General features: G+C 39.1%; 1 protein-coding gene across 1 annotated transcript in view; it reads right to left on the reverse strand.

The window, feature by feature from the left end:
- Positions 1-14,509, reverse strand: part of PUS10 (pseudouridylate synthase 10) — an 81,702-nt gene that overhangs the window by 24,304 nt on the left and 42,889 nt on the right. The window contains exons 4-7 of the mRNA XM_006880944.1: positions 12,442-12,476; positions 6,958-7,069; positions 3,849-3,910; positions 3,296-3,341 (exon numbers count right to left, since the gene is read on the reverse strand). Of these exons, the coding sequence (XP_006881006.1) occupies positions 3,296-3,341; positions 3,849-3,910; positions 6,958-7,069; positions 12,442-12,476 (255 nt within the window). The remainder of the gene's footprint in view (positions 1-3,295; positions 3,342-3,848; positions 3,911-6,957; positions 7,070-12,441; positions 12,477-14,509) is intronic.

Raw genomic sequence — 14,509 nt, forward strand, 5'->3', positions numbered from 1 at the left:
TATATGAATGATTGTGGTGTTAGTTTAAAAGTTGGTTATTCTAGCCATTGCATTAGCCCTTGCTGGTCTCCAGCTACCTTAACTGCAAACACATGGCCTTGCAAATCATCAGAAGCTGTGGGACTAGGACGAGAGAGAGACCCAGAGAGACAGAGAGACCCAGAGAGAGAGAGAGAGATTGAGGTTGAGAGAGATTCCTACCCCGAGCAGCAAGACTTGAGGGAGACTGGAACAAGACCCTAGTGAAAGCTAGACTCCGATTATGGGGAAGAGACTGTGGCACTGCTGTGGAGAAACTGTGGCAAGGTGTAACCAGAGGAGCCCTGCGATAAGAACAGTTAGAGAGGTCTTACTGTTCTTGCTGGATGCTTGAGGAGAAGCTGACTTATAACCGCTCTAAGGCAAACCTAGAGACTTCTTGAATTTGTATTATTGAACTGAAACCAGAACTTTTACTAATTAAGGAATTATGTTTTACTGTTACTATGGCTTGGGATTGCTGGACTAAACCTGAACTTGTATTGTGAGATATTCTTTTCCTCTCTCACTCTCCAACCCATTTCCTAATACACCCACTTGTGGTGCAACAATTGTGAGTAAAGTCTGTGAGTCAACAACAAATATCAAATCAAGTGACCGGTGGAAATAGGTGCAGGAGGCATGAGGGGGTGTGTTTGTCTGATCGAGCAGCTATCTGTTTGCTGCTATGGATATTTTTTTTTACATGGATATTATTGATGGGGAAAACGTCCCCTTATGAAGTGGGCAGAAGTCAGACTCGGCCACCCCATATTGTAACTGCTCTTTTTGCAATGATTAAATGAAAAACAATTTTTTAAAAATACCAGATCGATCTAGAGCACAGGTCACCTTCACTGTCCTGCTCACTCTTTTAAAAATGTGAGACACCAGTACAAAATGGATGACATTGCAGGAAACAATTTTTGAGTCTCTAAAGGCATTGGATTGATCCAGTCACCTTTATTCCCTGTATCTCTTCTACAGTCACAGTCTATAATTTAGAAATTGAATGCCAGGATATAACAGGGTGGACCAGCGGCCCTGGGACTCAACCTCTGGTCATTACTCAGAGCCACACAAAGCCCCAGCAAACCCACTAAGTGAACAGAAGGGCATCACAACAAATGTCCTTGTTTAGGTGTTTGAGGACAAGCAAAGCCAAACTACATGGTACACACACTGACCCTAATTAGGGCATATGTAGAACACAGACATTTGGTACCATGATACATCACAATGATTTATTTCATTATGAGAAAATCCATTTGATAGCAGAGGAGCTCACCTGAGGCCTCTCAATAGTTTATAACCAGCGGGGGTAATGATTTTCTGAACCATTCTCTGAGGGATTCAGAATTCTAAAAGGTATTTTAAGGGCAGAACTGACTACCTGTTTGATAAGACGTGAAAATTTAAGCCTGAGAGAATCTCAAAATGTCATTCAACTCACTTTAAGCCATGAAGCCAAAAAATGACATTTAAGTCCCTAAAACTCCCATTGGCTAAAAGGCCTCAGATCAATGACACTTTGGTGAAAAGTTCCTTATCCCACTATCTGATGCTGTAACTCATATAGTTCCTCAAAGGTAGCAAAAATACAATCAGACAGTCAATATAAATAAAGAAGGGTCATTTCTAGATCCTTTGGGCAGCACATCCCAAGGAGCCAAGGTGTGTGGCAGCGTGGAATCAGCAGTGACAGCATAGGGACTTCTGAGCAGGAACCTGGGCACCTCCAACCTGGAGCAGCTATCAGGTATTTACTGCAAGTACCTGATCAAACAGGTCATGTTCTAGATGGGCCACGGTGTGAGGAAAGGCAAACTGCTTCGGACTGGCTGTCTTTTTTTTTTTTTTTAAATATTTAAGTTCTATACTGGTTTATGTACAAAGTTCATGTCTAATTGCTCCTACAGAGGGCATTTGGTAACTATTATAATAAAGGAATTTTCCCCCAGTTTTGTATAGTCCAGCAAATAGTCAAATGGAAGGGGGGAAAACCCCAACAGATACTTTTATAAACAACAAATGTATATTATTTTTTAACAAGCCAACAATAAAATGATGTCTGTAAAGAAGCAGGTAGCAGTGTCTGAGTCTGCACTAAAGAAGCTATGGAATTGGAATGTGAAAGTTTGTCAGTATAGCGCCGGGCGCCACGTTAACTAAGAGTGCACCCCAGCTAACCAGCTCGTTAATGTGAAAACCATGAGTTAACCTCGCTTTTGGCAAATGTCGCCTGAAACATTGCTGTTAGGTGTTGTTGGCTGACGTCAATGCGACAGAGTGGAACTATCTCCTAAGGTTTTCAAGGAGCCCTGGTGGTAGTGTGCACAACACACCGGCCTGCTAATGAAAAGGTCGGCAGTTCATATCTTCAAGAGAAAGATGTGTAATCTCTTCCCATAGATGTACAGCCTCAGAAACCCAACAGAGGGTCACCCTAAGTCAGAGCTGACTCAACAGCAGTACACTCGCTGCGGTTTGGCTTTGGGTTTTGTTTTAAATCTTTGGCAGTTCAGCCCCTCATTCTTTGCTCCCTCAGAGGCACTGAGTGGATTCAAAACGCCAACCTTCCAGTTAGCAGAGCTCTAATCACTGCATGAATAAGGGTTCGACTACTACGGATTATGCTTATTCACCATTATCCTAAGAACTGGTGAATTATATGTGATAGGGAACAACTTTGGAGGCCTTGTGGTAAGAAGCTGTGCTGCAATCCCACAGCCAGGCAGTGAATCTACCAGCTGCTACAGGAGAAGGGTGGGCAATCTCGTCCTGTGCGATTTATTGCCTCTGAAAATCCACTGGAAACTCAGCGATGGGTCATTTCCAACTTGGGGCAAACAAGATCATCATCCTAAGAAAAATCACTTACTTTGAGTTTTATTTTTGAAACACAAATTTCAGGGAAAGATAGGTATTAGCCAAGCTTCTGGAATGCTGATGGTATTTACCAAGGATTTTCCCAGATGATGTCATTTTGGGATTAAAATCTAAAAGGTGAATTTCCCCGAATGGGAAACACTGAAACGCTTGTTCTAAAAATAACAACTTTAGGGGAGGATGTTTGTGAGCTTCAAGTGCCTCGTCAGAGGCAAAGGTGTTGAGAACTGAATGAAATAAAAATAAACGTAGTAAATGGAAATATTTTAAAGACCTGAGTCTGGTTATAACAGAGTTGTCACATCTCTAAAACACATCCTTTGTCATATCGTTAATTTGAATATTCAGCTCAGATACAACTCACAAGAAAAAGAAGTAAAAGTCTTACCTGCTTATTTTTAGCTGGCTTAAAGCAATCTGGGCATACTTCACCTCTATAATAAAATAAAAAGTTGATGTTGAAAGTTAATAAATTTATTTAGGGGAAAATATGATTCACACCTACTTTATACAACATGACTGCTAAAGACTGAGTCTTGTGGAGAGAGAATAAATCCCCCTGAAAGACACTGATCAATCTAGATCATTGTTCTAGAAGACACATTTTAAATCTACTAGGACATGACAAGGGAGCTCTGGTAGCCTAGTGGCAAGAAGCTGTGCTACAATCTCGAAGGAATATGGTTCTAGGCCACCAGCCGCTCTGCAGGAGAAAGATAGGCAATCCCCTCCCATATGATTAACTGCCTCAGAAAACCCGCTGGAAGATCACCTATGGATCAGTTCCAACTGGACGGTACACAACAACAACAATAACATAACAACAACAGGACATGGCAAGTCCTAGCCTGCTCATTAAGAAGGAACACAATACTATTTCCATGAAAACCAAAGAGCATTAAAAACATTACAAAATTGACATTGTTTACCAGGCAACTTACAGGAAGTGGCAATCCTCAACTGTTTCTGGGTGAGCAAAGACCACACTCACTTCAAAGAAGCTCTAAAAATTATAAAGACAGTTTACAAATGAGCAAAAGGAAACCGACAATGAGCAATTTGTGAATGGGACAGAAATTCACCCTCAAAGACTAGCTCAGAAGAATGAATGACAAGGAAAATGAGAATTACTACTGCCTTCAAATTCTCAAGTCAACTATACAGAGACCTTCTGAGAAATTTATTTTTTATTATTAATTTCAAAGAAAATTTACAGAGACTTTTGATTTCCATTCATTCATTGTTGCACTTTTCTCCCCTCCCAACCCTCCCCGCTAGTACACTACTTCTTGTAAAAGTAAACAAAAAATTCTTTCATTGTTTTACAATCCCTCCCCCCAGTTCCACTCCACTATGCAGCCTTCCCTCTGGGCTCCTGTCATAACAAAAATACCTAATCACATATCCCTTTTAAACAGTTTTCTCCCTCATCTGTTTCAATGAAGTATACATTATTTATTCCATCTTTCTCAGTCTCCCCCCAAATCCAATGTCAGTCCCGTTTTACAACAGTGGCACCATGCAGTATTTGTCCTTTTGTGACTGAGATACTTCACTCAGCATAATGTCCTCCAGGGTCACCCATTTTGAATAATTTTGCATGAGTTCTTTGTTTTTCAATGCAGTGTAGTGTTCCATTGTGTGAATATACCACAGCTTCTCTATCCATTCGTTTGTTGATAGGCACTTAGGTTGTTTCCAGCTCCTTGCTATTGTGAACAAAGCCACAATAAACATGGGTGTGCGTATATCTGCTTGGATGTCAGCTATGGTCTTTTTGGGGTATATTCCCAGTAAGTGGAATTGCTGGGAAAAATATTTTTTTTTCTTAAAGACTTCTAAAATTCAGTCACTACATATTCAACCAAGAAATATTTCAATCAATTCTAAAAGGCCAAGTTTTGCATGTTTGGTTGGTTTTGCATGTTTGGTTGGTTGGTTGGTTTGTGTTTTGTTTTGTTGTTTTTTTTCACATGTAGAATAATTAATTGTGAAGATGAATGAGCATTTGGGGACCAGGAAGAAAATACTAACTAAAAAAGAGAATTATTTCTTAATAAATAAGACTTGCTTCTTATTATGATTATAACGATTACCAATGCATGAAACAATTTATTCACATCCTTAAAAGCCTTTTGGGACGTTCTCTTTAAAAATGCTAAAGCTGCTTAATAGACTTGCATTTAAAAGAGATATAATTATTTGTACAAAAGTGTTACACGCGGACTATAAAATATTCCAACATAGTTTTTTTCCAATCCCACTCTGTTCAGGTGGGTGGGGTTATTAACAGTTTGATGCGCTATCTTCTAGCTATTCTTAACAATGACAATGTATAACTTGGGATATTATGGATTCTTTTGCCCTATTCAGGTAATATTTATCACTGACACCTTTTCAACTCTCAAGACTGCAGAACATTTACGTTGTGGAATGTTCTTCTATTGTTGAGGGGGGAAACAGCTATAATGAATATCCCTGTGCACTTAAAAAGCATGGTTTTCATATTTTGCATGCACCTGTCTACATTTAGAATGTTTAAAATTCCGTATGAAGGAAAAGGCTGAAGTTTCACACCTATACGGTAGTTGTTGTTTTTTTTAATTGAATTCTGTAGTTACTGAATTCTGTGTTTATGGTATAGAATAAATGATCAGCAAGCCTTATTATTTATATGTGACGATCACAGGAGATAGTTACTTTTTCTGCTTTCTATTTTAATCTACAAAATAAAACTGAAAATGAACACCATGTTCCTTTTACTCAAAACTGCATCCAACCTGGGTTAATTAGAACATTTTTGCATCTTTTGTTTTCTATTTTCTGTTCTCACTAGTTCAATGTGTAAAATTATTTGTGCTTCAAAACTGAAATTCGAGGTAAAAATATTTTGCATCAATGATTTCTCTAATTTCCAAAGCACTTTCATTACCTCGTTTCCTCTTCACACTGGCTGTGAAGTGATCTTCTTCTCCTCTATCCTCTCAGTAGTCGGTTTAAAGGACAGTTGGAGCTCATTCTCAACACCAAAGGGAAACGGCGTTATAGAATACAGGATGGCTTTGAGAGAGGAGGTGAAAAAAGCCCCATTCTTTTAATTGTAGAAGATGATGTAGTAATTTCACGTGAAGTGGGGTGTGTCCAATATTCAGGGGTGTGTCTACTATTCAGGGAATTTCCTTCAAACAAAAAGATGAGGCAAGGTGATGTACTCCAAAGATTTCATTTAGGGTGAGCTGTTTCCACATCTGAAAACCTGCTGTGCTCCTCCCTGGAACTGAAAGCATTCCAGAGAATGAGGTAGGGTCCATTCTGGAATAGGAGAGATGGCTAAGTGTCCTGATTCCAGCAAGTTCTGCCTGGAAGACACCTGGGCCTAAACAGGCTAAGAAGGTTGTGAGGGGTTTGGGCTCGTGCCCATCGCACTTGTTCAGGTTCTGTCTACAAATCTGAAAAGCCAGATATGCCACAGATAAGCCAAACTGAACAGCCCTCCACTGTCTCTCCATCATTAGAGCTATGGCTTTATCTTAATGCAGCCACTTATGGTGGTGTAGTCGGTAGCAATGGGTAATCACAGGCACAAAGAGGGGGCAGCCTCTGAAACTCAACGGAGGGTCACAAGTGACTCCACAGCAGAGCGAGCTGTCTCAGTAAAACTCTTTCCAGTGAAATGATAAATACACTGAAAACAAAGACTCATTTCTAACCTCTGAAGGTCAATTAGGATAAATTGCACCCCCTACACTCCTAAGAGTCTTAAGATTCAAAAAAAGTAAAATAAAAAAGGAAGAAAGTGTGTAACAATAAATGAATGGAAATCCAAAGTTTTTGTAAACTTTTATTAAGAAAAAAAAAAATATATATATATATATATTTTTATATGATAGAAGAAAAAAAAAGAAAAAAGAAAAGCATCAGCCTCAATTTAAGACTGTTAAGAGTTCAACATTGAAAAGGTGTTCCAATTCTTCTGTGCATTATTTATAGATGACTCCTTGTGCTTCCCCAAGTGTGACAATGCAATGATCAAGATTCACCCAGCAATACCTTTCCATCAACGGGAACACCTAGCTCCTCTGAGAACAGGGGGTGAGTTATCCACTTGAACGCTTCTTTGAGTTGAATTATATCATTTCTGCCCAGCGACAAGCTCTGCTTTCTAAATAACATAAAGATTTATGATGGTCATGGGGGGGAAAAACACACCACACCAAAAAACCCAACCCTGTATTTTTTCTTAATTATTAAAGTTAAGGACAATTATTTTCAAAATATTTATAGAATGTCCAACATGTGTCAGGTACTATTTTTACACATCAAGAGAGAACACAAAAGAATAAACTACAAGTCCTGACTTCATGAATCTCATATTCTAGTAGATTAATCAAGGCATGACTGGTTTAAAAAGTCACATATATTTTTTTCAATTATCAAAGCATACTAAATAATGTGGTTTTTTCCTAAGTGAGAACCACCAGATTCCAGGATTTATGTATGAAAACCCTGAAAGCTGGAACAGAGGGATCTGCTTATTGTTTGGAGTGGCAATGTTTGTGCAATGGTTGGTGTTAATGGTTAAAGTGCTCAGCTACTATCCTAAAGGCTAAAAGTTCATATCCACCCAGAGACACCCAAGAATAAACTCTATCTGCTTCATTCTAACACACGTGGACGGGGATGTCAGGCATAAGCAACAACTGGTCTGTTGTTTGGAAAACTGCAAAATTGTATTACATTAAAGTTCAGACTGAAAACACTTACGTCTACTCTCTTGCTGAAAACGGGGCTTACTTTTTGGGAAGTCAATGTAAAATCTATACTTTTTTTTTCTCTTTACTACAGAAGCAGACATACTAAATCCTGAAGTATCAACATTCTGATATGCTCATCAGTATAGTATTAGAAAAATGTCTCAATAAAAACCTGACATTTCCCCCAAATCTACTCATGAGCCAATATATAGATTTGGGGAAGTCCCCATGATGAGATCTAGCTTTAGTTTATAACATAAAATCGGTGACAGAGAGGAACTGAGGGAAAAGGAAAGAGAAAACGTGGTTATAGTATTATTAAAACTGCTCTTCTCCACTGTGAACAAGACAATACCACCAACAAACAACTAAACCCACTTTCGATTTCAAATATGTTCAAACCCTCCTTCTAATAAAAGAGATCTTTAGGTCAGTATATGAAGCATCCTTTTTAATGACCTATTTCTGCCACCTCTTAGAAGCAACAAATGTTGTAATCTCATTCTGCAAGAGGGAAAGATATGACTAACAGATAGGAAAAAGAAGCAATTTAATTAATGGATAAATCAAACTGATCTTTAAAAAAATATAAAGATTTGTGTTCTTCTAAAACAGCAAATTAAAATATAGTTGGTCTACCCACTCTGTAACAAGCTGAGAATATAACTTGTTATATAACGCAGAGTTGGAAGCAGGAGTGGCATCCACTTCCTAAATTATATGCTTCTGGAAACTCTATGAACTTTGACAAATCATAGTTATAGAAACGTTTCAGGTTTTTTGTTCATAGGGTCACTATGAGTCGTGCTCGACTCGACGGCAATGAACAAAAACATACTGCAGAGCACTTTCATAAGTTTGGGATTTTTGCCTTAACGATGAAGAGGTATCTAGATAAATTCTACATCTTACAAATAATCAAATTACTTCTCTGCAGTCATGGATTTATCCAAACATCAAGTGTGCAGTTTTATAAAAAGTGTTCCAAATTTTCTGACTATCCAAAACACTTGAGGTGTTAAAAGACTATCTTAATATTGTGTCCATAATTTAACTAATGCTATTTCCACACAAACAGTATCACAGTTGAAAAGTCTAATTAAATAGCATCAACTAGGGATGGGTTTTGGTTGACTTTTCAGCACTCCCTTCCAGATTAAGAAGTTAAAAGAAAGGGTTAAAAAAAAAAAGAAAAAAAAAAAGAAAGGGTTAACAGGCATCTTGGATACCTCACTGTTACATAAAAGGCAAAAAAAAAAAAAGGTAATATTTAATTTGCCTGATGAAGATTAATAACCCTGAAAATGGAAATGCGGCTGATAATTTTTCTAAAATAACTTCAGGTAAAGTTTTCAAGGATGATTCTTTCTTCACATGTGTTTGAGGGGGAGTGTTTGTAAAACAATGAAAGAATCTTTTCTTTTACTTTTCCATAATTTTTAGACTCATGTACTTATAACTTGTTAGTCAAATTTGTGTCTTCTAGGGTGCAACACCCCCATGATACATCTTGAAGGATATGTACATGTACAGCCAAGCACAATCAATAAGAGTGCATCTGAATTCCAAAATCAATCTCCATAATAGTCTATGTGTTTCCTACTGCCAAAGGGGCCCTTTAGAGTAGTGAGAGAAGATCTTCACCCTGAAACCCACAGCGTCCCTTTTCAGCAGGAAGTAGCTAAGAGAATACGCCGTCCCCTTTTCCTTATGACTCAGAGTGAAGTCTCTCTCAGGGAGGAGTGATAGGGAATGGCAAAGGATACACTGACAAAGAAGATTAATCAGAACTGGCTTTGACAAGCACTGTGGCATTTGGACAAGAACAAACTGGGAGGAGGGTAGAGAGAATAGTGCAACAATGAATGAGTGGAAGCCCAAAATCTCTGTAAATGTTTATGAAAATTAATAAAATATAATTATAGAAAAAAAAAAAGACAAATGCTCATGGCTTAATGAGTACCGAGTTGCACTGCCAACTCAGAGGTAAGTGGTTCGAATCCACCAGCTATTCCACAGGAGAAAGATCACTTTCTCTTCCCATGTGATTTACAGCCTCTGAAAGCCCGCTGGATGGTCAGCTATGAATCAGATCTGACTCGACAACATGAACAACAACACTCGTTGGAGCTCCAGGGTGTGGTGGTTAAGAGCTGAGATGGTGGCCATACGACCAGCAGTCTGAACCTACCAGGAGCTCTGGGGTGGAGAGAGATGGCAGGCAGCTTTCCTAAAGGGAACAGTCTTAGAAATCCAATGTGGCCAATCCAGCCCTGTCCCAATGGGTCCCTAGGAGTCGGAACTGGCAACGGCTTTGGTTTAAGGTAGTGAAGTCATCATTTAGGCCTCATAATAGTATTTCTCTCTAATCACTGTGAGGATGTCATCTGCAATCAGTTTTGCCATAGACCCAGCACCAATGAAAGACTTTGCAGATGAACCAAAATGCCCAAAGCAATTGTTGTTACATGCCATCGAGTTTTGGGGTACTCAAAGCGACCCTATGTACAACAGCCCTAAACCCTGATCTATCCTGTGCCAGACTTACTGTCTCCCAAACACTTACCCCATTACCCAGTCACTGAATCAATCCATCTCATCGAGGGTCTTCCTCTCCTGCGCTGTCCCTCCACCCTCCCAAGCATGACGTCCCTCTTCAAGGACTGGTCCCTCCTTGCAACATGTCCAAAGTGTATCAGATGAAGCTTCAGAGTCCTTGCCTCCAAGAAGCAGACTGGTCTCACCCTCTCTAGAATGAATTTGTTTGTTCTCCTAGCAGTCCATGGTATAATCAATACTCTTCTCCAGCACTACAGCTCAAAGGCACCCATTCTCCTTCTATCATCCCTAGTCACTGTCCACCTCTCATTTTTTAAATTTTTTCCAATCTTCTTGACTTGAATATTTAATAGCAATTCCTCCACATAACTTTGACCTGGAGTGAACTAGAAACACTGAGAGAAAAGATTCCTATCCTATTAATGTCTTTTTCTGTTTCCCTAATACCTCCTTGTGAAGTAAGTTTAATTAAAAATCTCTCAAGAAGGAATGAAAACAGTGCACGAACAGCAAAAATGCCAACTGACAGCATTTAGAAACAGCACGCTGTGCCTGCACTAATGGATTTCTCAAACAACATGGGGTCCAATCACAAGCAATTGAGAATTTGTCCCAGTGACTGTAACGGGGTCGGGGTGGGGGTGTGGAGCATGTCAGAGGTGAGGAGGATGACACAGGACAGGGATTCACAGCTCACTGGGTCGCTACGTGTCATTCTTGACTCCACGGCGTTTAGCAGCAATCAAGTCCCCACACCTCTGAGAACTATTTCTCCCTAAAGTAACACAGGTACCTCTGGAAACCATCAAGCTTTCTTTTAAAAAACAAATCAACAACTATCACTGTTTTATTCAAATAAAAACCATGTTAGAGTAATTACAAACAGTTACTTAGTGGGTATTTTTTGGGTTTTTTTAAAATAATTTTTTATTTTATATTGGTTTGCATACAAAATTTGTATACCTTTTGCTTCATTCATATATCTTGTGTTTCACATATTCCTTTATTTACATTGTGTCTCATATAGAAAAAAACAGATCATTGTCATATATTGTGTTTTATAAATACCAATCACCATTGTTCTATGCCCACTATCACACCACCTTTTCCTAAAAAAAAAAATAATTTTACTTTATACTGGTTTATTTACAAAGTTCATATATACATTGTTGTTCACACCAGATCTTTCCCATTTCATTCACCCCCGCCTTGCTCCACCCATCAAACTGTGTGACCCTACGATTACTGTCTGTGTCCCCCCCATCATCAAGCCCTTTTTATAATGATAACAGAATTTTTGTTTCAAAACCCAAAAAACTCTACACATTTAGTATTCCTCCTCCTCTCTCCTTCATTGAGTTGGCAACCACATCCTGTCCTGAATACATATGGCTATTTATAAACTTTATCAAATAGTGTGGCTATTCATGTTGCATTATGGAAATGTTAAAGTGCTTGAGTATATAGTACCATCCCAGACTTTGGAGGGGACAGGTATGTTATATATCCTTGATAACACTTTAAAAATCTGGAAAATTCTAGATTCTAAACCACAGCTGGCTTCTAACAGTTTCTAGATAAAGAATTATGGGCAGACTTTTTTTAAATCTTGGCTACTTATCTGCCAAGTAACTAAATATGTAAAATAAAACAGAGGAAAAATCACTGCCATCAAGTAAATTCCAACCACACGGACCCCATCTACTTATGCTTCATCTGAAAACTATAAACCCACTATTGTTAAGTTTAAGTACGATTTTACTTTATATCTCTTACAATACCATTCATTTTTTCCAGATTTCTGAGACTGATATAAAAGAAATGTTCTTTTATAATAATTTATAAATATTTTTATATATTAAAATTATATGTAATATTAAATATTTTATAACTTATAAATACTTTTATAATAACTGCCTAAACTATATCATTAATGTATCTAAAGGATATAAAATTTGTTTATATTCACATTAAATCTATTTTTTTACAAAAAAAAAGAATCTGATGTAATGAAGTTCAAATATGATATGCAAATAAACAGACTAAAAAAAGAGGTTGACGTCCTAAATGTGACAGAATACAAATTTTCTCTTTGCACCAGTGTCTCTGGTAGCTAGTGAGCTCACTCTGAGAGACAGATAGTAGTAATAGCAAACATGGTTTAAGAATGAAGTAGCTTGTATTTAAATGGCAATGAAAATTCCCTCCCAAATTCACTTACCCCATTTCCTGTCTTACCAGCAACCACGCAGCATGCTGCAGGCCATTTAGTCACACCCAGAAAGAGAAGAAAAGGGGGGAAATGTTCAGTGACATTAAGTGCCCATGTCATTGCTGAAGTACTTGGCTAATTAGCTAATCAAACTCCCCTTCTTGAGGCGAGAGGAAGGAGTTAACTGTTCAAAATGTGCCAGTGACCTCAACTTCTAAATTTCTTAAAATGAGAAATGAGCTAAGTGTCCATCTCACAGGTCCATTAGTCGTGGCCCAGGAATTCAGCAGGGGGTGTCCCCTCCTTCCCACAGAGTTCATTTCTCATTAGCCTGGTCTGAGTGTTTTTTAACACGGGTAGCTTACACATTATTTTAAAAAAAATACAGCTTACTAACTCATGGGGAAGGCCCAAGGGTCTAGTACACAGCCCCCAAGACACAGAATTGAAGGCCTCGGTTTTATTTTCCCCTGTGAAAATTAGAGATAACACACCTAATGGTTTCTATTTCATGAGCTCAGGTTTAAGTGTTTAGGACTGACACCCATCAACGGCTACAACTCATTTTGAAACCAAAAAATCCCTAAGGATTGAGGGTGGGTAATTAGATATAAAGAAATGGACATTGTAACAGTTGTACATTCTATGCATGAAAATTCTCCTGATAAAAAGTTGGCGAGAAAAAAAAAAGTTGGCGAGAAAGTTCTGGAAAGCATTAATAAATAACATTACAATGAGAAAGATGACATTCAGTGTTGTTGGGAGGATTAAATGAAATTCATGTCAAATGTTCAGCATAGCTTAAGTGCGACACTAAGTTTTCCATTACACTTGAGTAGCTTCTGCCTTAGAAAGAGGCAGGAAGACGTACTGGCCTTACCTCAGGATCACGACAGAAGCACTCATGTGTAAATTAAATGCTGCCTTGGAGCCAATGAGAACTCATAGTTGTTGTTGTTGTTGTTATGTGCCATCAAGTCGCTTGCGACTCAAAGATTCTCACCACTGGACCAATTGGCAGCGTCAGGATGGATGGTGAAGAGATTGAGAACTCATAGAGACGCTGTAAAACTCCTGTCGGATTTCTAAGGCCGTATTGTGTGTGGAAGCAAACCACTGTCCCCTGGAGTGGCTGATGGGCTTGAACTGCTGACCTTGTGGTTAGCAGCCAAGCACTCAAACCAGTTTGCCACCAGGGCTCTACCCCATTTGTAAGTCAGTGAGGAACCACGTGTACTCTCTGGTACCACGTGTCACAAGAACTGCCAGCCATTATCATTCAAGTCTGCCTCAGGACTTGGCTTCCCCCAGCAGCTTTGCTGTTCATTTCCAGTGCTTCTAAACCTTCGGAGTGTGTAAATCCTCCTTCAAAGCACGTGGGCAGAAGACCTTACTTTACTTCACGCTGGGGACTCACTTTCTCCATTTGCTATGGGTAGTTCTAGATGCTTCCTCATCGAAGACATTCTCAGAAGAATCCGAGCCATGAAGTGTTCTTAAGTGGCAGAGATGCATAAGCCCCCAGCTACTAAACAAAAAGTTGGTGGTTCAAGTCCACTCAGTGGCACCTCTGTAGAATGACTCAATAGTCAACTTTCCCAAATCCCCAGGGGGGCATTTCACCTCTGCAACCCATGGAGTCACCATTAGTCAGAAGTGACTCACCAGCAGCTATTTATCTGAGCTGCAGGGTTTAAGGAACATAAACTCCTGTGCCCTTGTCTGACGACCTTTCTTCTGAGCCAAAGTTAATTCCCTCCAATCATGTCCTGGTGATGCCATCACATCTTCAATGCGCCTGCCATCCTCAGATTATAAAATAAGGCAGAATTGGAGGTGACTAAGATAGCCATGGAAAAGGAAATCAAATGTCTTCAGAAGCTGAGACTTCCTAACGGGTTCTTTCTTTCTTTCTTCCCAGGCTTCTTGCGCAAGCCTGTCCCCAGGCTGGACAGAGCTAATCACACAGCAGGGTGGGAGGGCTGAATCCCAACGACCTCAACCATTGCTCAGTTATTCCTTTCCCCTCAAGCTAATAATGCCCTGAACTTGCTTCTACTGAAAAAAAAAAGAAGGC

Source organism: Elephantulus edwardii, unplaced genomic scaffold (genome assembly GCF_000299155.1).
Source record: "Elephantulus edwardii isolate Elephantulus edwardi_28Jun2011 unplaced genomic scaffold, EleEdw1.0 scaffold00011, whole genome shotgun sequence".
Taxonomy (NCBI): Eukaryota; Metazoa; Chordata; class Mammalia; order Macroscelidea; family Macroscelididae; genus Elephantulus; species Elephantulus edwardii.